The 25,244-nt window shown below is 42.6% G+C and overlaps 1 protein-coding gene and 1 long non-coding RNA gene across 3 annotated transcripts in view; one reads left to right on the forward strand and one right to left on the reverse strand.

Annotated features, from left to right (window-relative positions):
- The first annotated feature begins 1,785 nt into the window (after positions 1-1,785).
- On the forward strand, positions 1,786-3,578 carry LOC144688646 (uncharacterized). The gene is made up of 2 exons (XR_013578455.1): positions 1,786-1,991; positions 2,091-3,578. It is a non-coding gene; the product is annotated as an uncharacterized LOC144688646 (long non-coding RNA).
- Positions 3,112-25,244, reverse strand: part of LOC144688645 (bactericidal permeability-increasing protein-like) — a 29,398-nt gene continuing 7,265 nt past the window's right edge. Inside the window, exons 4-16 of one of the 2 annotated variants that reach the window (XM_078555455.1) lie at positions 20,935-21,063; positions 20,275-20,430; positions 17,133-17,196; positions 16,942-17,002; positions 14,158-14,249; positions 13,489-13,665; positions 13,053-13,112; positions 12,729-12,896; positions 12,564-12,631; positions 7,356-7,398; positions 6,333-6,396; positions 5,050-5,126; positions 3,112-3,912 (exon numbers count right to left, since the gene is read on the reverse strand). In XM_078555455.1, the coding sequence (XP_078411581.1) occupies positions 3,871-3,912; positions 5,050-5,126; positions 6,333-6,396; positions 7,356-7,398; positions 12,564-12,631; positions 12,729-12,896; positions 13,053-13,112; positions 13,489-13,665; positions 14,158-14,249; positions 16,942-17,002; positions 17,133-17,196; positions 20,275-20,430; positions 20,935-21,063 (1,201 nt within the window). In that variant the 3' untranslated portion in view covers positions 3,112-3,870. The remainder of the gene's footprint in view (positions 3,913-5,049; positions 5,127-6,332; positions 6,397-7,355; positions 7,399-12,563; positions 12,632-12,728; positions 12,897-13,052; positions 13,113-13,488; positions 13,666-14,157; positions 14,250-16,941; positions 17,003-17,132; positions 17,197-20,274; positions 20,431-20,934; positions 21,064-25,244) is intronic. The other variant, XM_078555456.1, reaches the window with a different exon arrangement.

Raw genomic sequence — 25,244 nt, forward strand, 5'->3', positions numbered from 1 at the left:
TAAAATAATATGTTAATCTAATTCAGCATTCCAAGTTTTATTGTTACAATCATTCAATTCTAGCAGTGAAGTGCCACCAGGAGCAAAGTCCGATGAAGGAGGCCCAATAGGCATTGTCTACTTAGACTTCTAAAATGCTTTTACTAAGGTACTTAGAGGCTTCTCTATAAGATTAAAGCTTCTGGATTAGTGGTATCTTATTAAAATGGATTGAGTGCTGGCTAGAAAGGACATAGGCAAAATGTAGTTACAGAAATGGATCTGTTTGGTGACTGGTCACCAGTAGTGTCCTGCGGAGATTAATGTTGGAACCATTGCTCTTTACTATTGTTATTAATTGGGATGCAGGTTTTTGCGATCTTGCAGATGATATTAAGATCTGTGTGAATGTTCAGACCATAGACAATTCTCGTTTGCTTCAGGTGGATCTTAATGTTTTGGAAGATTGGACTCTTGACTGGATAAAGGTGTTTAATTTGGATAAATGGAGTATTATGCATGTGGACAGGGCAAACATTCATATACCCGTCAGGGAAAAAACATTAAAGAAAGTGAGGCAAGAAAGAAATCTGGGTGTTCAGAAGCATAGAAAGGTATATGAACAATGCCACAAAGTGATAACTGGAGCAAATAGTGTTGCATTCATAGGACAATTAATTATAAGGCGTGGCATACTATGTTGCCTTTGTATAAGACTTTGGTCATACCTCACCTTGAATACTGTGCCCACTTTTGGTCTCTTCATATGTTGGATTATAGTGAGGCTTTGGAATAGGTGCAAAGGAGAGCCACTAAAGTAGTTCCCAGAATAAAGCATTTTAGTTATTGAGATAGGCTGAAAGAGTTGAGACTCCACACTTTGGAGAAGTGTAGACATGGGTGACTTGCTTGAGGTTTACAAGATGATGAAGGGAATAGATTGTGTTCTGACTGACAGTTTGTGGCAATTAAATAGGTTAGAGAGGGCTATGGGGCTCATTTTAAGTTCTATAAGGAGTGACAAATGTTGGACTTTACAAGATGGTTATGGTTTAAAATGTCTACTTTAATTTAATGTGAAACAATGTTCTGGCTAGAGGAATAGTGATCATACAAAGCCTCTGCCTGGAGACAGGCCCATGTGATCTGGGTGCCTTGGGGAAAGGAACCCAAACCGAAACTTATTGAAAATCAAGCTACAGTTTTCACACCTTGACACAGGAAAAGGGACTGCTGCTTTTTATAAACAGGCACAGAGACACTTAAAGAGACAAAGGCATTACTGTTGTGCAGAGAAGCAGCCGCTACTGCTGTGAAGAGCAGAGAGAATTGTTTCCGTGTTAACAACTAATCAGGATGCCTGTAAGAGTTGGTTTCCTGTTTGAAAGGAAGGGGGTAGGACTGACGGGACTTTTGGAAATATAAGGACAAGGAATTGCCGAGGTGGGCTTTACTGGTGCAACTCAGACTGGGTGGATTTTCGGAGGACACTGGAAGAATTGAACGTGGCAGGGCAGAGAGAAGTGAGCCTGCTGGGAAGCTGGGATTAACTGGTGACTTAATCTTGTTTTGGCCACACATCTGCCATAAGTGTGGTGCAAAGTAAAAATGTTTTGTATGGTATATTTCAATTGCATTAATTCCCTGATGTGAAAGTTCCTTTTATATAACTTGGTGCATTAGTTGTCTGTAAAGTAAAGTTTGTTTGATGTTGATTTTAGTTTGTTTGTCACAGTAAAAGTCTTAAAAGTGAAACCTTGTCCTTTGGTTATTTCTGTTGGTCGCTGGGAAAGACAGCGACGGGGTTGTAACAAAGACCAGATCTAGATTAGATATCAGGAGGTGATTCTCTTTTTTCCCTAGAGAAAAGCTGACCTCTGGAACAAGCTGCCAACTCATACCATGCATGCTGATTCACTGAGTTCCTTCAAGTGATAGCTGGACCTGTTTCTGGTTGGGAACAGATGCTATCTCTTACAACGGATAGGTACTTTAAGGAGCACAGGGCTAGGGTAAAAACAAAAAGCTAAAAGCTACTGCGGATGCTGGAAATCCAAAACAAAAACAGAATTACCTGGAAAAACTCAGCAGGTCTGGCAGCATCGGTGGAGAAGATCTCCTGAACAGGTTTCAATATTCCAGATGGGTCGGAGAGGAATTTCCCAGATTCTTTTGCCCAATTTGGCCTGGGTATTTGGTTTCTCACCTCTCCCAGTGGATCACATGGTTTCAAGTGGGGTGGGGAGGGTATATATTATGATACACAGGAAATCACACTTGTGCGGGATAGCCCAGCTGGTCCAGATAGTCTTTGTCTGACTGTCATTGTATGTTCTTTATCAACATTACGATTGACCAAGACCCAATATGATGCTGAAATAACCCTTACCCAGACCAATCATTGACTGAAAATATATATTTTTGACAAATGCTGATTGTTCAGGGCTATAATGGTAAATGAAGGGTGCAAGAAGTTTAGAAGTGGCTAAGCATGTTAGAATATTTGAAGGCTAATGATAGATACTTGATTTTATATCAGTAACGCTTGTGGGGGTGGGGGGAATAACATTTCATTAATCAGTTTCAGAACTGTAATTGCTGTAAATATTTATTATATTGGACAGAATAGCTCACCTTAAATTTCATAAACAAAATAATATGTTAAAGGTTTTCATGCAGTGTGCATTTGCTGTATCACAATTACTTCTTGTATCACTTTACATTTTTAAATTCATTCTCAGGATGTGGACATCGCTGACAAAGCCAGCATTTATTGCCCATCAGTAATTGCCTTAAGAAAATGGCAATAGGCGACTGCATGACTGGCTGTATGGTGAAAGTACTCCCACAATGTTGTTATTGGGGTAATGAGATCCAGGAACCGTGATAAATGTCCAATTCAGGACAGAGGAGAACTTGGAGGTGATCTACCTGCTGCCCTTGTAGGCTGTCAAAGATGCCTTGGTGAGTTTCTGCAATGCATCCTTTAGACATTGCATACTGTAGCCAAGACACCATTAAACTTTGATCATAACACCCCTCTTATTATAAAATAGCATATTCTATCACCAGATAAACACCACGGGTGATCTATTAGTAAGCAATGAAATCCATGTTAGCATTAAGTAGGTATACAGTAAAGTATTGGAACATTTTACTGATACTTTTCCTTAGCACATTTATATTTTGAATTTTAGCATGGCTGGAGGCAGAACAGCATCAAAAATAGCTTCAGTAAAGCATTACAGTGAGTACCATGTACAAGATCATAGCCCCGGTCAATGGACATGGACATTGCGTTTTTGAAAATAATCTGCACAAGAAATATTAACAAGTGTATGGGAGAATGAAGGAGATTCAGTTCTGTAGGAGTGTTAATTTTGTTTCTTAAACCTGGTGCTCTTAAAAATGTACGTTGAGAAGGATTTGATAAGGTGAATCACAAATATATGTAGTCGATTGATTTTGGTTTAAAAAAGAAACAAAAAATAACAAAGAACCACATAAGAGGAAGTGACAACACCACATACATACTCATCAAAATTAATACCATGTACACTTCACTGAGGGGGAGTAAAATGCTGTTCTGAAACACTTCACTTACCACTCAAAGTGAGGCTTTGTTTCTTATTTCTGATGACTAAACAACAGTGACTGAAACTAGTTCCACTTTCTTGCCACTGCTTTTTTCATGAAAAATCTCACTTGATTGAAAAGTGTCAAATTAGAAATTAACAATATTTTGACAGAAAATGTGGTCAAATTTAATCTATAACCTCTTTTAAGGATTGGCAGTTCTCATCTTAAGAAATGGTTGGATTATTCCAGGTAATCAAAGCAGTCTTGTTTCCTTGTTTCCATCACTCTGTCTTTGCTGGCAACAGCAGCCGATTAAGAACCATAATGGATGTCAGTCGCAATCACCAGGATATCCTGAGAAAAAACAGCAATATAACAACATTACAAATGATCCTTCCTTCCTTTCTCAGTATCACATTGTTGCATGCTTTGAAACACAAAGTTTAATTCTAGAATCCTGGTTCCATACATTTCCACAGGTTGCAATGCCACATATTACTAAGGAGGAGGCCATTTGGTCCAATGTGCTTCTTTGAAAGAGTTATCCAATTAGAACCACTCTGCTGCTCTTTCCCCATCGCCCAGCACATTTATCCTTTTCAAATATTTTATCCAAGTATTTTATGCTTCCACCCCACTTTCAGGCAGTGCATTCCAGATCATCATAACTTGTGATATAAAATAATTTCTCTTCATTCTCCTCCCCTCCCCAACCTGGAGTTTTTGCCAATTATCTTAAACCTGTGTCTTCTGGTTACCGACCAACCCACTAGTGGAAACAGTTTCTCTCCATCTACTCTATTGACACCTCTAATATCAAATCTCCCCTTAACCTTTTCTGTTCTAAGGAGAACAAGCCCAACTTCTCTAGCCTCCGCACATAATTGAAATTCCTTATCCCTGGCACCATTCTAGTAAATCCTCTCTTAGATTAATTTAAATTGAATTTGTAGTAGTAGCAGGAGAAACGGACCTGGGTCAAGCTTCAATGGTGACTGCAGTTACAGATGATTAACAGTGAATTCACGTGACATCTGGTGCCTGTGCACTCAAAAATCTGGGTACAATGTGATGAACTCGCCTGAACCGAGATAATCAATGGAAGTTCACCTTTCCAACCTGGGGACTTAGTCAGTTTTGCAGCCAGGAGCTGCTTTGGGTGGATTGACTTTGAACCAATTTTAAAGATCACGAATGCTCCAGCATATACTGGTTATAGTGCTATTTCATTTGATTCTGCCCAGATTACACTAATCTGGTTGGAAATCATACAGGAGCTGCACATCATAAAGTTATTTCCCAATGAAAGAAAATTAGCTGCAGGCAACCACCTAGGCACAAGAAAGCAGAATCACATGACTTTATCACATTTGTCTCTTTAAGGGATAATTATTTCTCCGTGGTTTCCTCCAGTTGAATAGATTGTCTAACCTTGGTATGTCAAGTATAATGAACATCGCTATGAGAATCTTGTATTCTGCAGATACTCACCTGGTTCACCTTAAGGAGTGGGTTTACAAAGCTTAAGCGATCCACACTTGGAAGTGGAAATCCATTGGCTAGTCTTGCTGTAAAGAATTACATGACAATTTTGTACATCATTCACAGAAGTAAATGTTCATGGTTTCACTTAAATGTCATCCTCTCACATTCCCTAAACTCCTTCAACATCCCACTACATTTGTGTATTGATTATTGTGCAACAAAAATAAAAACAAAAGCTTTGGGGAAAAATTGGGAATGTCAGCTTAGCTCAAGTTAGAAGATTATTCTTATATTGTTATATTATTTGTAAAGAGCTAGGAACTAATTGTTATGTGAATATCCTGGGGTGTCACATTCACTGTCGCACTGCAGTCATGTACTAAGTAACATGTATCAGTCTATCAGTCACATGGAGAGCAGCAAGAAATACACCCATTGAAGCGCCAGCATTTTGAGTCTAAGGTGTGATTTTTTTTAACTTCTGGGAACCAAAATACATAACAGTTATGGGCTTATGCCCCATTTCAAAAACTGAGCAAAGTAGTGATGGAGCATTGCATTAACAATGCAAATTAATTCAGATGGATGTAAGAGATCCAATGGCACTATTTCAAGAAGAGCAGGCAGTTTGACTGGTGACCTTGTCAACATTCTTCCCTCAGCATTAACTCATCATTCATCCCAATTGATATTTGTAGGACCTTGCCATGAACAAATTGACTTCTGCATTTGCCTATGTAACAATAGTGACTGTATTTCGAAAGTAATTTATTGGCTGTGAAGCACTTTGAGATGTCCTAAAGACATATTACTAAGATGATAAACCGATGCTAATTCTTTATTGCTGTAATTTCCCTAACAACTGAAACACATTGTGGAAATTTTAACTCGATCTATCTGTCGGGAGACTGACATGATCAGTTACAATGCTGGGTAACCCCCTGCCTCCACATCCCCACCTGCTCAATTTTACTCCCCATTACAATCAGCGAAGTGTAATATTGGGCAAGGTATAAAACTGGCATTCCATCTGATCCCATTGTCTCTCACCTAGAGCGTTAGGTTAAAATCACCCCCAAATAAGTTACCAAAATCTATAACAGTAGACCTTTTTTTTTGCAAGATATAGTCTCAGAAACAGAACACTGATCTCTGATATTAACACTATGCAAAGCGCATTTTTCTAGATTTCAGTCTGAGTTTTATGCTGTGGAGAGTTGGATTCTAAGTGATTATGTGCTTAGTACCACTGTTCACTTTTAACTTTGATATCTCCGTCATGGACATACCATTGACTTTCGGTAACACCACTGCCTTAACTGCAATGTTCAATAGCCCCTGTAGCATGGTCACCTGCAATAAGAAAGGATAGAGAATAAATTTAAACATTATTAGAAAGGTAGTATTAACAGTTTTCTCTCTTTTTAAATGTGCTACTGGGATAGTGTGAATTTTATGGATGAGTACTTAATCACAGACTAAAAGTGTAGCGTTTGCACCTCACCCACCCAACTCCATTGGGTGGGTGAGGTGTAAATCTCATTGAGTTGCCCATTTTACATGGCCTCAGCCAGGATAATTTATTGAAATACAATCAACACATGTTTCAAAATAAAAATATTTTTTAAAGCCCTATGTCACTGAAGAATTTAAAATAGAACCCATGAACTTCTTTGACTTAAATAGCTTTGTGCATCTTTACAGGATGGAGGAGGATTATTGACATGGCTGTCCATTCACAGTGACTGAATAAGTCAAATTCTGTTTGAATGGGATTCTAGAATTTCTGTGGTTTAATTTATTTATAATTTAGGGCCACAGGTTTATGATAACTATTATGACATTTAAATTGAATTTTTTTCTGCTATTTTGGGATTGAATCGATGATTAATCCATTTTTGCCTGAAAATAATATCAAGTATGCTATCGGTGAAGGGGAACTAGAGTCTTTCCCATAAATGGTCATGAGCCTCTTGGATTGGAGAAAGGGAATGCAGTGCCTTGCTGATAAATGGTTGCGTGATATAGAGATAGGGAGTGAGTGAGTACTTCCCACGTGCTTTGATCACCAGTCCTCGATACTAAGTTGGAACCTGGCAGGGTTGCTGCAAGTCCTGATGAACAGATCTGAACTTTGAGCTACAAAGCGTTATACCGAGCAGTTCAGTTCAAAAATGATGAATGACTAAAGCTGCTACCTTGAACAGTCAGCGGCAGGATTGAGTTTGTGACCCAAGCACTGTTGAGCATTGGTCTCGGTGCATTTCACAATATGCAAATAAAATTAAGACTTTTTAAAAGGTTGTTCTTACCTTAAAAGGGCCGACATCAGAATGTCCAAGGGATAGGCGTAGACTATACAAAAGAAGTGTAAAAGAGCAGTATTTTAAGTCATGGAGGACATTGCCAGTAAGCTTAATTTATAAAAATGTTGACATAACCTGAGCGCACAGTCCCTCAATTGATAAATGCACTGTGCAGTGAGGGACTGTACCATACCAACCAGGAAAATCTCAGGTTTAATCTGTACTGAGCTAGTTGGTAGTGAGGATTTTACAGGGCTTGGTCTCTAAGAAAAATGGGGTAATTTCTGTCCATTTTGTATAGTTTTCAAAATAAATAAGAGTTAAGATGGAAGCTGCCTTCCCTTACCAATATTCATCACAAAGGACTGGAGACCAATGTCTTTGTTCAGAAACTAATTCAAATTATTTCCAAGGCTGGAATAGTTTATTTAATATATGCAGATTTACAGAAAACAGGACAGTTCTAATCTCTCAGAATGCAGAGCAATTAGGGAAACCATTATAGGGGCTAAAGTTTATCTAGTATATAGAGGAATTAAATGCTTCAATTCATCCAGAACATTGCAGTCCACATCTTTGCTTACACATAGGGCAGAATTTAATGTTAATGACAGGGCTTCATCTGCTGGCTGAAGAGCCAGTGGGAGCCCCATGTTGCTTCCGTTGGGGAAGGCCCTCTAGAATTAAATGTCCATCAGGTACTTAACTGGCTAGCGTTGGTCCTTCTTCAGGATTTAGGACCCACCCCGCCTAAAGCTGCTGGCCAATCAAAGGCCAGCAGCTCTCCATTACCCATCAGTGCCAGTGGGAGTGGTGGCTGCTGCCAGTAATGCATCCACCAGAGGCCCAGGAGTACCAAGGGATTCTGGCTACAGGTGAGTGAGGGTGGGATGGGGGTCACGGAGAGGGGGTCACAGGCTAGAGGGGAGGGAGCCAGAAGAACAAGTAGGGAGGTGACTCTGAGCCAGCCCCACCCTTCTGGATGCCACGTCCCTCAATCGGGCACTGAGTGCCTTTGAATGAGGAAGGCCCCAGAAGCCCACAAGCAAACATGATAGGGTTTGCTTTTATGGGCCCCCTGCATGGTGACCACCCCTCCCCCCTCCCCCCCAGTGGTTGAATACCAGTGGTGGCGGCATGAGGTCCTTCAGTGAGCATCAATACCTACTTAAGGGCCTCAATTAGTACATGGGTGGGAAGGGCATCCATATGCCTTCCCACCCTAGACTTAATCAGGCAGAGGTGGGAAGGCGGCAGGGTCCGCACCCTTCTGAGGAAGGCCCAAAGGTAGCCGCTTAAGTTTCTGAATCCGGTTGGGCCTCCTCCATGGAACTGATGGGGATTCCCTGTCGGCTCTCCAACCAGTTGGCGATACTCTCCAAAAAAGGATGTAGTGATAGCACAGGTATAAAAATACCTTGCATTTTAATTTAGTATTTTTTTCCTGGGTCCCAATTTTTGTTTCTTCTTTGTTTTTATTTGATGCCGCCTTCCCCCTTTTGTTCTGTTGTACAATAAATATTCACTTTGCTAAATCTCAAAAGTAAATGTATCATGTCAATCTCAGTTCCCTTCTGCTAGTTAGTTCTGCTTTTGGAAAATGCTTGTTTGTATATTTCTAAGGCCTTTTTAATTTATACATTGCTGCAGAAACTCCATTTCTGACTGCATTCATGTACTCTTTACAATCCATGTGTTAGGTTTTGCAGCAATATTCTCCTTAAAATGTCAAAAACAATGCTGCTCCTGCTGTGCTAACTCTCAACATAAAATCAGCACTTGAAACACAGCTGCTTACTTCTTAAATTATTGTCTCTACCACCACAGCACGTCGACCAACTCCTGTCCTAATATAGTTATAACCAAGATATTGCTGCAAGTTCCTTTGCCAATAAGCGACAATTAAAGTGAAATTGGCCTTTGTCACTAATGCAATATGGGTTTGTAGCAAATTGGCAGCCTGATTTACACAGTGCCTTATTTTCTGAAAACTTGGCTTCTGATTGCTTTGGATTACTAACAAAGACCATTTTCACCCCATATATCTCAGAACTACATCCCAAACAAAGATGCCCTGTAAACAGTCACCAGGCTGCCTGTATTTTACATTCATGAATGGATCTGTTTCAATCACTTAATGACCTGTTTGATGAGTTCTCATCTGAGGTCCATGGCATTTTAGCCATGTATACCAAAGATTTACTAAACATTTTGTATTTCTGCCTTGTTCTCAGGTGTATATCAGTCAGTCTGGGATGTATATTGTTTGTAGCCTAAACAGCAAGAAGTAAGATCTTGAAGCCAGTGTCTGCTGTGTGCAGCAGGAAAGAATCCAAGAAATGAGCCATGACAGCACTCAAGCTTAACTTCTGGGTTTCTGAGCTTGCGGAGGGGCTGGTGTCACTGCAGTGCATCTGGGAGCTTGCTTGAACATGCATTCCAGGAAGCGGCCTCCCCTCTGAGGGGCTGGAGTCACTGCAGTGCATCCGGGAGCTTGCTTGAATGTATATTCCAGGAAGTGGCCTCCCCTCTGCCACAGAAGGTGCAGGAGGTGAGAGAATGGGTAGGGAGGACATAGGTAATAAATAGGAATGTAACCATAGGGCAAGAGGGAGGCACAGGTAATGGCTCTCGCTAACAGTTTTCAGTTTTGAACACTGGAGAGAGTGATGACTCTGAGAGGAAATGCAGTTAGAGTCAAAGCCTGGGTACTGTGGAAGATTTGGCTGCAGATTGAGAGATTAGACATGTAGTAGTCCCAAGGGATTTGATAGGGGCATAGGCAGGTGTTTGTGTAACCACAAACCTGATTGCTGAATGGTGTGTTACTTTCCGGTGTTGGGATAAAGGACATCACTGGGTGCAGAACATTCCTTTAGGGGAAGGAAAACAACCAGAAGTCACAGTCCATGTTGGAACCAATGACATGGGTAGAAAAAGTGTTGAGGGCCTTCAGGCAGAATTTCAGGAGCCAGGAAAAGATTAAAAAACTGGACCTCAAAGACAATTCATCTCAGGATTACTCCCAGTTCCATGTGAGTACAGAAACAGAAACCATGCAGGAGGGAGGGTTCCGATTCTTTGGGCATTGGGACTAGTTCTTGGGGAGGGGGCCCCTGTACAAGATGGAGGGGTTGCACATGAACAAGCCAGTGTCGACGTTCTCATTGAGAGGTGTACTAATACTGCAGGGGAGGGTTTAAACTAACTTGGTAGGGGAAAGGGGAACCAAAAATAGCTGAAAAGAACAGAAATGGATCGAGAGAGAGAGAGAGAGATACATAAACAGCAGTAAAATTAGAAATATCATAAAAATTGCAGGGCCCAGATTGAAAAAATATCAAAAAGTGACAAATACTAAATCAATGTATGTAAATAATAATAAAATTGGTGAGATGCAGGCATAAATTGCTACATGGAATTATGTGGTTGCATTAACAGGCATGTCTTAAACAAAGCCTGAAGTGGGTTCTTAATATTCCTGGTTACAGGAATGATGGAGAAGGCAAGAGAGGAGGGTCCCGAGATAATATTGATATAGGATGATGTTACAATTTTAATTAGAAAGATCTATTTGTTTTAGATAGTTCTAGGACTGAATCTATTTGGCTTGAGTTGAAAAACAGGTACAAGCCCACTGACACCCACAGCTACCTTGACTACACTTCCTCCGCACCCACTCCCTGTAAGGACTCTACTCCATTCTTCCACTTCTGACTCTGTTGTTTCTGTTCTGACAATGATACTTCCCATACCAGTACTTCTGATGTGTCTCCATCCTCAACCAAAGACTTCTCCCCAACATGGTTGACAGGGCCCTCGACCTCGTCTGTTCCATTTCCCACACATCTGCACACACACCTTCCTTTCCCTCCCAGAATCACAATAGGGTTCTCCTTGTCCTCGCCTTCCACCCCACCAGACTCCGTATTCAACAGATCATCATTATCTTTGTAATTAATAAAGGAACCCTGCCTCAGATCCTAATGCTGGGCACTTTCACAAACAATTTTATCTGCTTTTCCTCACATTAGTAGGATCTGAGAACTGACCTACTTTACATCATTACATGATTTCATAGATTCACAGTTGGAAAGTATGCAAGGTTATTAACCAGAATAGGCTGGTTGCTATCATCACCTTTTTCACAGAAGCTTCCTCTCATTCTGTTCAAATCAAGTAAAGATGGCTGTGGTAAAAATAGTGGTTTCTGATTGGTCAAGAATAAAGAATGTATGCATCCATACAGCTGTTGATGTCAAGGGAATGTTACAGATGAAATTTATGATTCTTAATACTAACTGCCTGCACTGCCATGTAACCAATATTATTTTATTGTTTCATTTTTTGGCGGGGTCAGATAAGAATTTTTAACCAAACTCTTTCTCCCCTCATGAAGGATTCGGCTTCTGTAGGGATACAGCAGCCCTCCAAATACTTCACACACATGGGAATACTTCATGTGTGAGATAGACAGTGAAAGTTACAGACCTGATGCCTTCCTTACACAATGCCCATACTTACAAACATTTCCATAGGAGTCACTGAATAAGAATCATGAGAGAGAATCCAGGCTGAATATTCCTAGCTTGGTAACATCGAAGTCAATTACTGATGGCCTTTCTGAGCTTAGCATAGGCCAATATTCAGATCTAAGTTTTTCTTAGTCTATAGGTCTTAGCACCACATCAAGAAAGGAACCCAGTGAAAACGTGCAATATAAATTGACTGTATGTGGCTGGCAATGAGTGGCAATTGGTAGCTCTGTGGCTTTGGCTATTCAGCATAAAATGAAGAATCTACCTATTGTCAATTCTGGCTCAGTGGATAGCACTCTTGTCACAAGGTTGTTGGTTCAAACCCCACTCCAGAGTCTTGAGTACATAATCTAAGCTGACACTCCAGTGTAGTGCTGAGGCAGTGCTGCATTGTCAGAAGTAAGATCATTTGGATAAGATGTTGAGCTGGGGCCCCATCTACTCTCCGAGGGGTCCTAAAGGATCCAACAGCACTACTTGAAGAGCGCAGGTTGTTCTCCCGGTGTCCTGGTATATATATATCCCCAATCAACATCACTAGAAGAGATTATCTAGTAATTACCCAATTACTGTTTGTGCACCTTGCTATATGTAAATGGCTGCCACATTTCCCTCTATTACACCAGTGACTGACTCCAAGGTCGGCGATATATAAATGCAAATCTTTCTTTCTTACCTGTTGAGTTTCAACGATCCAGTCAGTTTCATCTCAGAGATAGCCATCTTAGCAGACACACTAGCACACTGTTAACAGTTAAAAGCACAGAATAAAATTTCTCATGGCAATTATAAACATATTAAGATCTATCACAGCCAAATAAGATGTTATAACTGTACTCACGATGTCCAGGACAAAAAGCGGTGCAAGAGATGAATTAGGGAGGATTGCAAATGTATCAATAGCGCCATATGCTTGAATGGTGATGTTGTTTGGTGTAGCTTTCAGAACAGGCCGTTGGTTGGCATGGACGTTCATTAGCATCAGCATGTTGGGATAGAGCTTCTCCACCTGGAGGCAGGTACAAGCTATTAATCTTCTTCTCCCCCTCAAGGGTGGGTACAAAGTGTTATCATCCAGAGATAGTGCCCAGGGTGGAGGGGTAGTTGGGGGGGTTGGGGCATTAATATCAGGTAACAGCTTATGCAAACCTCGGGAAGCACTTACCTGAGGTATTAAAAATCTGAAGGTTGATGTGTTTAATCTGACAGGATATTGTTTTGGAATCTGGAGAAAACAAAAAAGTCAACTAATCAAAGCTGTTGCAGTATTTTGTGTGATTATGTTATCAAACAATTTGTAAAGGGTTCAACATATCACACCATCTGGCTTACATTTTTTTTGAAATTCTAACCACCCCACTCAATGGGATCATCCAGTCCAAATTCAGGGTAATGACTGCCCCAGATTCACCTCATGTTCTAGCTGTTCAGCACAAAACAGATGTTCCTCCAATAATGTAACCTTCCAATGACCAGAAATATTCCATTTGAAAAACTCAACCAGTCAGAGGGGAATTTGAATGCTAGCAGTGTCCTCCGAACAGGAGGTTAATACTTCAGGAACCACTCTGGTTGTGACTGAAAGTACGGTCTGTACGTACCATATTATTGGTGATGTTCATGTGCAAGGCACCGGCTCCATAATAGGCGAATTCTGCTGAATTAGCAAAGAAATCTGACAGCCCCAAGTACATCATGTGATCAGTTTGTTCGGAGAAGCTAACCGGGGGCGGACTGAAGGGAGGCTCTTTATGCTGTGCCACACTATAAAATTCACCCTGTAAAAAATTATTTAATACATCAAACTTCAGATATACAATGCATACTGTTTTATTGTTCTCAGAGATGCCCGGTCATTGGGAAGGAACGTTTGCAGTGCCGGCGAATTTAATTCTTCAGGTGTACAAATGATCTTTTGAGCACTCGGAGCCAGTGGCAGAAAACGCAACAAAGGAAGTGATGACAGGAACAGATGGATAGGAAACTATTGAAGGGCCACCCTTTATTGGTTAGGATCCAAATCACACTTCACTCAGATAGTTACATCTGACATTACTGGGTAGTTCACTGGTTGCTCACTCTACAAGTCAACCTACAGAACTCAGGAAAGCTGAGGAAAAACTCCAAAAAAAATACAACATAGGTCCCCAAAATGCTAACAACACATGGGGATTGCTGAAAAACAGCCTTGAACAATGGCCTATGATCAAGGGTCACATAAACACACACACAACTAGACAGACACACACTCATCAGGAATCTGTGGATACCTTAAAATCCAGGTCCATGAATATGTTTGTGATTGCAATTGGATTAACCAGGGAATATTCAATTTCAGCATATTTGTCAACGTGGGAAGAGACTGGGAGCAAAGAGAGAAAAGAACATTGAATATCAAACTGAGTTCCACTGAAAGTTAGAAAATTATTGTCCTTGTATTGGTCACATTATTCCATTATACCCAAAGGAATTGGGGGTTTACTACTTGTTTTCTAAAAATTATGAACTTCTAAACTACACAATATTGGATCTCTCAGCAATCCTGCCAACATCCTAGTAGGTAAGGGAATTGTCTAAATTTATGCTGACCCACACCAACACAAAAGATCCCAGCTACGATTCCCAGTCTGTGCTGAATTATCAGATCTTTACCAGGGTAAAAGTCGAGGATTACACTTGGCTCCTACTCCAATGTGCATGTGTGGACTTTAATTGAGGGCATAATTAGCCTTGGCCATGATGTCCTCCACCTCTTGTTGGGCTGTAAGTTCCTTCAGGTCAATGCTGAAAAGAAACAAACTGACATTGGCATCCTGTTTGGCCCTGAGATGAGTACTTTTACTCCATATCTGGACCATTACCAAGACCATATCATTCCACCTCTAGAACAGGATTCTTTTACTCCCCACTCCTGTTGAAACCCTAAACCTTCTTTTTGTCAATTTGATCTTTGACCTGTTCTCTTCACCAAGTTCTTCACTTCCAATTTTCACAGATTTCAGTTAATTCAGAACTTCACTTTGCATTGTCTCCTGCCCACTCAATGCTAAGCTCCAATGGTACTCCAGCAAATCACTTCAAGATCCTTGTCCTGATCTTCAAATCTCTGCACGGCCTTGCTGTTCCCTATTTCAATGAGCTTCCCTTCTGGCACATCCCTGTCTACCTCCTCTAATCTTCTGACTCTAGATTATTCCTCGTTCCGTATTCCCTCTATCCATCATTAGAGGCCAAACTCTTAATAGCTATGATAAAAGTAAAATACTGCAGATGCTGGAGACCTAAAACAAAAACAGAAAATGCTGGAAAAACTCAGCGGGTCTAACAGCATCTGTGGCGAGAAAAAAGACAGAGTTAATGTTTCGAATCCTTATGACTCTTCTTCAGAGTTCTCACCGTTCAACCTGGAACTGAGTCATAGGCCAGAATTTTTCCTTCGGTGGGAACGGGCGGGGGTGGTTGGGAAACCGACCGCCGTCCAAGATCGGCAGCACACCACGATTTTACGAGGTGGGCCAATTAAGGCCCGCCCAGCGTAAGACACAGCTGCGGAATGAGTGAGAAGGGGCGGGTGGGGGCTGGTGTTCAATGTCTGCAGGGTCCAATGGCGACCCAGTGGACGATTCAAAAGCGGCCATTCGAAGGCTGCCAGTGAAGCACTTGGACCGCGTGATGGAGATCGTAGCGGGTGAACACGGCAGGCGGGGGGCAGGTCAGCGGGGCAGTCTCTGATGAGTGTCTCGCTGCTCTCCTGGAGGAGGTGGCAGCACGGAGAGAGAGATCCCAGGGACTGGAGGAGGATGCACCCCCCCATCTCACCAAAATGCCTGGGAGGAGGTGGCATCCAGGATCAGCTGCCATGATATGGTGAGGCGTATATAGGTGCAGTGCCATAAGCCCTTCAGTGATCTCCTGCGATTGGGAAGGGTGAGTACCGTGTTGGCATAGGTCACTTAGCACAGTAGTTAGGAGCTGCTAAGAGGTCTTAGAGTCTGAGCGACAAATGTCAATGAGGCAGCATCTGGGCAAGGGGGTGAGCCCTGGCTGCTTGGAATGTGTATCTGGTGGCTCCAGCATCACGAATCAGCTGAGCACTGCGAGGAATTCCTGGGGTTGGCCAGGCTGCAATGACAATGCAGATACAGGGTGGACTAATCAATGCTACTCTGTCCTTTCAGGAGAAGACATCCCAAAAGAATGCTGAGAGGTTGCGGACTGGCGGAGGACTGCCCCACCTACTCATCCTCACTCGATATGAGCAGGAGGCCCTGGAGTGGAGAAGTGCCATGCACCTAGGTCAACTGGCCACAGTGAGGTTGGGGTGCCACTGGGAGGTAAGAGTGCAGTGCACTGAAGTCAGGATGTCTGTAATTGCAACCATTCCACAGTAGTCTCTATATTGGTATGAGCCTCGAACATGGAATCACCATTGCGCCTGATCCGGGTACCAGGTATGCACAGTAACAGTGTAATGACTTCAACTAATGACATATCCTTGTTCTTCCTTTCAGGCTCACCAGCAGCCCATCGGGGTGAGGAGCCTGAAGGTCCACCCCTGACCCCAGAGGACAGCAACTATCACAGTGCACCTGCGTCACACTCTCTCAGCCAGGCAGGCACCAGCACAGAGACCAGCACCTCAGTGGGCATTAGATCGGCGGCTAGTATCCAGCGCACATTGGTGAGGGCATTTCATACTCGCTTGAGGTGCAGGCAGAGGCAGAGAGTGCCCAGGGCGCCGGCAGTTGGAGGACTGCGGGGGACAGGAACATGCTCAGTCGGTGGCTGATGATAAGCCTCTGGAGTCGTCCCTGAGGCAGCAGATGCTGGAAGTCCAGCAGGATGTGCAGGAGGATCTGACGGAGATACATGAGGGAATGCATGCCATGGTCTCCATTGTTTATTTTATTTTGTTTATTTTAATATGCCAACTCTGACTGACTAAAGTGAAGATCTAGTCACTCGCCACAGTACCAGAGGACAGCATATCTCCTGCATGAACCTTTGGAAGATTGTGGGGGATGAAGGAGTTTGTGAAAAATTAAGGAACCTACTCTTCATAGTCTTCAGATGTTGTTCCAACCCATTGATCGCACTGGAGACTTTTGGACAAATCTGTAAGAAAAAAGTGAATGGCAATTAGAAGATTAGCAGATACATGAACTAAACCATGGTTTGTAGCGTGAGTTCTCTGTCGCTGTACAAACAGGTAGCTGAATTATTCAACATGAAATTGGATATGTACCTCTCGGTTAAGAGAAGAGCGAATGGGGCCCTCCAGGGAACTAGAGAAGAGATTGTACAGCCAGCTGTAAATAAAAAAAGTTACATTTGGTTAAAGTAAAAAAATCTTTACACCGTGTGTACAGCAGGCTCTTGAACATCAAGAGGTATTCACGGTAATTCTCAAATATGCTTGCCAAACCCACAGATAAGTGAAGGATTATGTTTGAAATAAAATTCACCAAATGGTTTATTAGCTGCTCTTCATTTAATCATTAAATGATTTAATCATTAAATCTAAGTAAATCACAATGAAGTATAATGTTACATTTAAACCCAGAAACATCAATGCCAGGAATCCCAAGAAGCACTTCATTTATAATATAGAATGATGAGCATGATCAGACCCAAAAGCCCAGGTTAGTTAAAGCAAAAAGCGAGAACTTGCATTTTTATAGGGTCGCTCATGACCTCAGGATGTACACTTCAAAGTCAGTTAAGTAGTTCTGGAGTGTAGTCACTGTTTTTAATGTGGGAATTTGTGCACAAACGCCCATGAGATACATTGATCATCATTTTTTAAAGTATGTTGGTTGAGGCATACAGATTGGTGAGGACACGCTCCTGCTCTTCTTTCAATAGTACCATGGGATCTTTTACACCTACCTAAGAGGACAGATGCTTCATCCAAAAGGTGGCACCCCTGAAAGCTTCTTGAGAATCAAGTTACTGCAGCAATTACAAAAACAGAATTACCGGAAAAACTCAGCAGGTCTGGCAGCATCGGCGGAGAAGAAAAGAGTTGACGTTTCGAGTCCTCATGACCCTTCAGCAGAACTGAGTAAAACTGAGTTAGGAGAGGGGTGAAGTATAAGCTGGTTTAGGGTGGTGGTGTTGGGGGTGGGGGGAGAGAAGTTTGGGGGGACGGTGGTTGTAGGGACAAGCAAGCAGTGATAGGAGCAGATAATCAAAAGATGTCACAGACAAAAGGAACAAACAGGTGTTGAAGGTGGTGATATTATCTAAGAAAATGTGCTAATTAAGAATGGATGGCAGGACACTAAAGGTACAGCTCTAGTGGGGGTGGGGTGGAAATCACCCCACCAGCCTCTGCATTCAAAGGATCATCCTCCGCCATTTCCGCCAACTCCAGCATGATGCCACCACGAAACACATCTTCCCTTCAACCCCCCTGGCGGCATTCCATAGGGATCGTTCCCTCCGTGACACCCTGGTCCACTCCTCCATCACCCCCTACTCCTCAATCCCCACCTATGGCACCTCCCCATGCCCACGCAGAAGATGCAACACCTGCCCCTTCACTTCCTCTCTCCTCACCGTTCAAGGGCCCAAACACTCCTTTCAAGTGAAGCAGCATTTCACTTGCATTTCCCCCAACTTGGTCTACTGCATCCGTTGCTCCCAATGCAGTCTCCTCTACATTGGAGAGACCAAACGCAAACTGGGCGACCGCTTTGCAGAACACCTGCGGTCTGTCCGCAAGAAAGACCCAAACCTCCCTGTCGCTTGCCATTTTAACACTCCACCCTGCTCTCTTGCCCACATGTCTGTCCTTGGCTTGCTGCATTGTTCCAGTGAAGCCCAACGCAAACTGGAGGAACAGCACCTCATCTTCCGACTAGGCACTTTACAGCCTTCAGGACTGAATATTGAATTCAACAACTTTAGATCTTAAACTCCCTCCCCCATCCCCACCCCCTTTCTGTTTCGTCCCCCTCCCTTTTGTTTTTTCCAATAATTTATATAGATTTTTCTTTTCCCACCTATTTCCATTATTTTTAAATCTATAACTGTAATACCCTGTCAGTCTTTCCACCCCACCCCCACTAGTGCTGTACCTTGAGTGTCCTGCCATCCATTCTTAATTAGCACATTTTCTTAGATAATATCACCACCTTCAACACCTGTTTGTTCCTTTTGTCTGTGACATCTTTTGATTATCTGCTCCTATCACTGCTTGCTTGTCCCTACAACCAGCGCCCCCCTCCACACCCCCCCAACTTCTCTCCCCACCCCCCCAACTTCTCTCCCCCCACCCCCACCTTAAACCAGCTTATATTTCACCCCTCTCCTAACTTTACTCAGTTCTGCTGATGGGTCATGAGGACTCGAAACGTCAACTCTTTTCTTCTCCGCCGATGCTGCCAGACCTGCTGAGTTTTTCCAGGTAATTCTGTTTTTGTTTTGGATTTCCAGCATCCGCAGTAGTTTTTTGTTTTTTACTGCAGCAATTACCCAGGTGCCATCCCAGGAACTCCGCCTCCACCTGAGACTCTCAGCATTCCTTCTGTGCCTGTTTAGCAGGACAGGTTTCAAATTTGTACAGAAGTATTTGATGTAGTCCTTCCAATAACCCTGTCAAGAACCTTAAACACAGCAATGCACAAAAACCTGCTGAGTCCTTTGAATTTCTCCATGGCTAATTATTTTCTTAAGGTACCAGTAGGGGGCCTCATACATCAGAGTCCAGACTGGGTCTGGAGGCCCCTGGACTTTCAGTGCAGGAATCAGGCACTGCAGGCCAAAGCAGGGCAGGAAAAGCTGTATGGACAGCAGAAAAATATATTGACAGCTGGAGTAAGGCAGTCCAGCAGCTGGAAGGGGACAGGATACAGTGAATAAAAACTAACATAGGGTAATGGACAAGGCTAAGAGTCACTGCTGTAGGAATGAGATGAGGGTCAAGGCTGGCCAGGAGGACAGAATGTTACGTGACTGTAGAAATACAACATCTTAAAAATAGAAGGGAAAGAACACACTTGCATTAATCTAACACCTGTCACATCCTCAGGATGTTCCAAAGTGCTTCACAGCCAACGAAGTACTTTTTGAAGTGCAATCATTGTTTTAATTGGCAGCCATTTAACACAGAGCAAGATCCTACAAACAGCAATGAGATAATTAACCAGATAATCTGCTATGTGAGAAATTGATGTTTCTGCATGTCAGAATTGATGCTGTTATCCTCTGCTGACAAATAGAGCACACCAATCACAGTCTAGCCTCAAATGGTCAATTGAGCAAGATACCAGAGGGCTTCTGGGGAGAGGAGGGAAGATTGGGAGAGGAGGGGAAAGAGGGAGAAGAGAAACCTATGCAGGGGGAACATAAATGTATTGCTTCCTGAAGTACTGCACCATTACCTGGCTCCTCCGTGAAAGGTGATGTCTAAGCTGCCAACATTGGCTGTGCAGCCAGCATTGTGCACTGCAGGACGCCCAGTATTGTCTCGGGTCATTCCTATTGCCTCTGATATTGACAGATGGCTCACTGAGAGGTCAAACGAACCACTGTCCGATCTGTAGAGACAAACACATTGGAGCTGTCACAAGACATTAGATGGAGAGAGGACACATTAGAGGACAAATCGATGAACAATGAGTTTTTTTTCCCCTTTATCCTTTCATGGGATGTGGGTGTCGCTGACAAGGTCAGCATTTGTTGCCCATCTCTAATTGTCCTTGAGCTGAGTGGTTTGCTAGGCCATGTCAGAGGGCAGTTGAGAGTCAACCACATTGCTGTGGATCTGGAGTCACATGTAGGGCAGACCAAGTAAGGATGGCAGATTTCCTTCCCTAAAGGACATTAGTGAACCAGATGGATTTTTACAACAAGCAATGATAGTTTCATAGTCACCATTACTGAGACTGACTTTATATTCCAGGGACGACTCCAGAGGCACATCAACCATGCAGGGAGCATTTGGATGAGGTACAAGAGTTTGACAGCACCTTGGAACAGTTCGGTCCATTCACGAGGGAACAGAAGGAAAGTGATAGAAAAAACAAGGACTAAATACTTACATAAAATGATACTTCACTTTCCAGTGTCCAGTTAAGTGTATATAGGCATTGTCAATGGACAGCTTAATGCCGTTTCCAGCATAGAATCCTACTGCAGACTGAGGCAGACTAAAATCATTAATGCGTATCCTGTAAAGAATGTTTTACACAACAATTTATTATTACATTCTCATCATAGCTGTGGACAGGCACTGGGTAAAGTGATCTACATGGAATAGAAATTTTTAGGGAGGTCGGAATTGTTATAATCTTATTTCCAGAAATATTAGCTTAAAGACAATCTCACTCTCGCATTAAAATGCATCCTAATTTGTTCAATGTCATTACACAACAAATCCCCACCAATTTCTGTTGCTTTCCTAATAAATCCTCCTTGGCAAGATCCTTAAAATGAGGCTGAATATCGACTGCTGATGCACAGTATTTTCCCTAATGCTGACATAACATAAATCTACTAGTACATTTTACTGTATATGTACTCCACTATTAGTTACATATCTGGGTGGGTGAACATTACATGAGGAATAGGAGCAGGAGTACACCATACAGCCTGTCCAACCTGCTCCATCATTCAGTACGATCATGGCTGATCTTCTGCCTCAACTCCACTTTCCCACCCACTCCCCGTATCCTTTGGTTCCCTGAGACCAAACCTCTAGTTATCCCAGCCTTAAATATATTCAATGATGGAACATCCACAACCCTCTGGAGTAGAGAATTCCAAAGAATCACAATCCTGCGAATGACAAAATCTTTCCTTATTTCAGCCCCTAAACCTGAGACTCCCATGCTCTAGATTTTCCAGCCAAGGGAAACAACGTCTGTGTCCACCCTGTCAAGCCCCTTCAGAAACTTATATGTTTCAATCAGATCATCTCTCATCCTTCTGAGCTCTGAAGAGTTTAGGCCCAAATTCCTCAGCCTCTCGTCATAGGACACCTCTCTCATCCCAGGAACCAATCTGGTGAAACTTCACTGTACTACCTTCAATGCAAATATATCCTTCCTTAAATACGGAGACCAAAACTGAACACAGTATTCCAGGTGTGGTCTCGCCAAGGCCCTGCATAATTTCAGCAAGACTTCCTCATTCTTGTACTCCAATCCCCTTGCATAAAGGCCAACATGCCATTGGTCTTCCTAACTGTTTGCTGTACCTACATGCTAACTTTCTATGTTCCTTGTACATGTACATCCAGGTCCCTCTGAACATCAACACTTAGGAGTTTGACGTATTTTAAGACATTTTCTATTCTTATCACCAAACTGAATAACCTCACACTTCCCCATATTATACTCCATCTACCGCCTTGTTGCTTGCTCATTTAACCTGCCTACATCTCTTTGCAGCCTCTTTGTGTCCTCCTCACAGTTTACATTCCCACCTAGCTTTATATCATCAGCAAATTTAGATACATTACTCTCTGTCTCTTCATCTGAGTCATTAATATATATATAGCATAAAAGCTAAAGAGAAAGCATACAATGCGGTGAAGAGCAGTGGGAAACCAGGGGATTGGGAAGCCTACAAAGACCAACAGAGGACAACTAAAAAAGAAATAAGGAGGGAGAAGATTAAATATGAGAGTAAACTAGCCAGTAATATAAAAGAAGATTGCAAGAGTTTTTCTAGATATTTAAAGGGTAAGAGAGAGGCAAAAGTGGACATTGGGCCGCTGGAAAATGACACTGGAGAAGTAGTAGTGGGGAACAAAGAAATGGCGGAGGAACTGAATAGGTACTTTGCGTCAGTCTTCACGGTGGAAGACATGAGTAACATCCCCAAAGTTCAAGAGAGTTGGGGGCCAGAGGTGAGTTTGGTGGCCATTACCAAGGAGAAGGTGCTAGGAAAATTGAAAGGTCTGAAGGTGGATAAATCACCTGGACCAGATGGATTACACCCCAGAGTTCTGAAGGAGCTAGCTGAAGAGATAGTGAAGGCGTTAGTGGTGATCTTTCAGGAATCACTGGAGTCAGGGAGGGTCCCAGAGGACTGGAAAATCACTAATGTAACCCACCTGTTTAAGAAGGGAGCAAGGCAAAAGACGGGCTGATTAGCCTGACCTTGGTCGTTGGTAAGATTTTAGAGTCCATTATTAAGGATGAGATTTCAGAATATTTGGAAGTGTATGGTAAAATAGGGCAAAGTCAGCATGGTTTCATCAAGTGGAGGTCATGCCTGACAAATCTGTTAGAATTCTTTGAGGAGGTAACGAGTAGGTTAGACAAAGGAGAGCCAATGGATGTTATCTACTTGGACTTCCAGAAGACCTTTGACAAGGTGCCACACAGGAGGCTGCTCAGTAAGATAAGAGCCCATGGTGTTAGAGGCAAGGTACTAGCATGGATAGAAGATTGGCTGTCTGGCAGGAGGCAGAGAGTGGGGATACCCCGGGGGTCCTTCTCAGGATGGCGGCCGGTGACTAGTGGAGTTCCGCAGGGGTCAGTGTTGGGACCACAACTTTTCACTTTATACATTAATGATCTAGATGAAGGAACTGAGGGCATTCTGGCTAAGTTTGCAGATGATACAAAATAGGTGGAGGGACAGGTAGTATTGAGGAGGTGGGGAGGTTGCAGAAGGATTTGGACAGGTTAGGAGAATGGGCAAAGAAGTGGCAGATGGAATACAACGTGGGCAAGTGTGAGGTCATGCACTTTGGTAGGAAGAATAGAGGCATAGACTATTTTCTAAATGGGGAGAGAATTCAGAAATCTGGAGTGCAAAGGGACTTGGGAGTCCTAGTCCAGGATTCTCTTAAGGTTAACTTGCAGGCTGAGTTGGTAGTTAGGAAGGCAAATGCAATGTTGGCATTTATTTTGAGAGGACTAGAATATAAAAGCAGGGATGTGCTGCTGAGGTTTTATAAGGCTCTGGTCAGACCACGTTTAGAATATTGTGAGCAATTTTGGGCCCCGTACCTCAGGAAGGATGTTCTGGCCCTGGAGAGGGTCCAGAGGTGGTTCACGAGAATGATCCCAGGAATGAAAAGTTTAACATATGAGGAACGTTTGAGGACTCTGGGTCTATACTTGGTGGAGTTTAGAAGGATGAGGGGGGATTTGATTGAAACTTACAGAATACTGAAAGGCCTGGATAGAGTGGACATGGGGAAGATGTTTCCATTAGTAGGAGAGACTAGGACCCGAGGGCATAACCTCAGAGTAAAGGGAAGACCTTTTAGAACAGAGATGAGGAGAAACTTCTTTAGCCAGAGAGTGGTGAATCTATGGAATTCATTGCCATAGAAGGCTGTGGAGGACAGGTCTTTGAATGTATTTAAGACCGAGATAGATAGGTTCTTGATTGGTAAGGGGATCAAAGGTTACGGGGCGAAGGCGGGAGAATGGGGTTGAGAAACTTATCAGCCATGATTGAATGGCGGAGCAGACTCAATGGGCCAAATGGCCTAATTTCTGCTCCTATGTCTTATGGTCTTATGGTCTAATATAATTGTAAATAGCTGAGACTGCAGCATTCCACTAGTCACAGCCTGGCAACTTGAAAATGTCCCGTTTACTCCTACTCTTTGCTTCTTGCCCATTAGCTAATCTTCTACCCATGCTAATATTTTATCCCCAACTCCTTGAGCCCCTATCATGCATATTAACCTTTTGTGTGACACCTTATTGAATGCCTTTTGGAAACCCGAGTATAGCACATCTATTGGTTCCCCTTTATTTACCCTACTAGTTACGTCCTCAAAAAACTCTAATAGATCTGTCAAACATGATTTCCTTTTTGTAGAACCATGTTGACTTTGTTTGACAATACCATGATTTTCTAAATGCATTGTTAAGGCTTCCTTAATAATAGATTCCAGCATTTTCCCAATGACTGATGTCAGGCTAACTGGCCAGTAGTTCTCTATTTTCTCCCTCTCTCTTGTATGTACCTAGAACTATTGTGGTGAAAGGTAGACTAAAATCAGAAATAGGTGAAATGCCCCTTGATTAAGGGGGTTATCCTCCCTTAGTGACAGCATTGTCCTATTAAAATTCCAGGGTCTCCCTGTCTCTAAAGAAAGAATTTGGATTTACATAGCACCTATTATGACCTCAGAACATTCCAAAGTGCTTTACAACCAATGAAATTCTATGGAAGTGTAGTCACTGCTGCAATATAGGAAACACAGCAGTCAGTTTGTGCACAGCAAGATTAATGCAACCTGGTAATGACCAGATAATCTGCTTTTAGTGTCATGGGATCTTTTACATCTACCTGAAAGGGTAGATGGTGCCTCATTTTAACGTCTCATCCGAAAGACAGCATGAACAGGAGTAGGCAATTCAGCCCCTTGAGCCTGCCC

The sequence above is a fragment of the Cetorhinus maximus genome, chromosome 13, assembly GCF_964194155.1.
Source record: "Cetorhinus maximus chromosome 13, sCetMax3.hap1.1, whole genome shotgun sequence".
Classification (NCBI taxonomy): domain Eukaryota; kingdom Metazoa; phylum Chordata; class Chondrichthyes; order Lamniformes; family Cetorhinidae; genus Cetorhinus; species Cetorhinus maximus.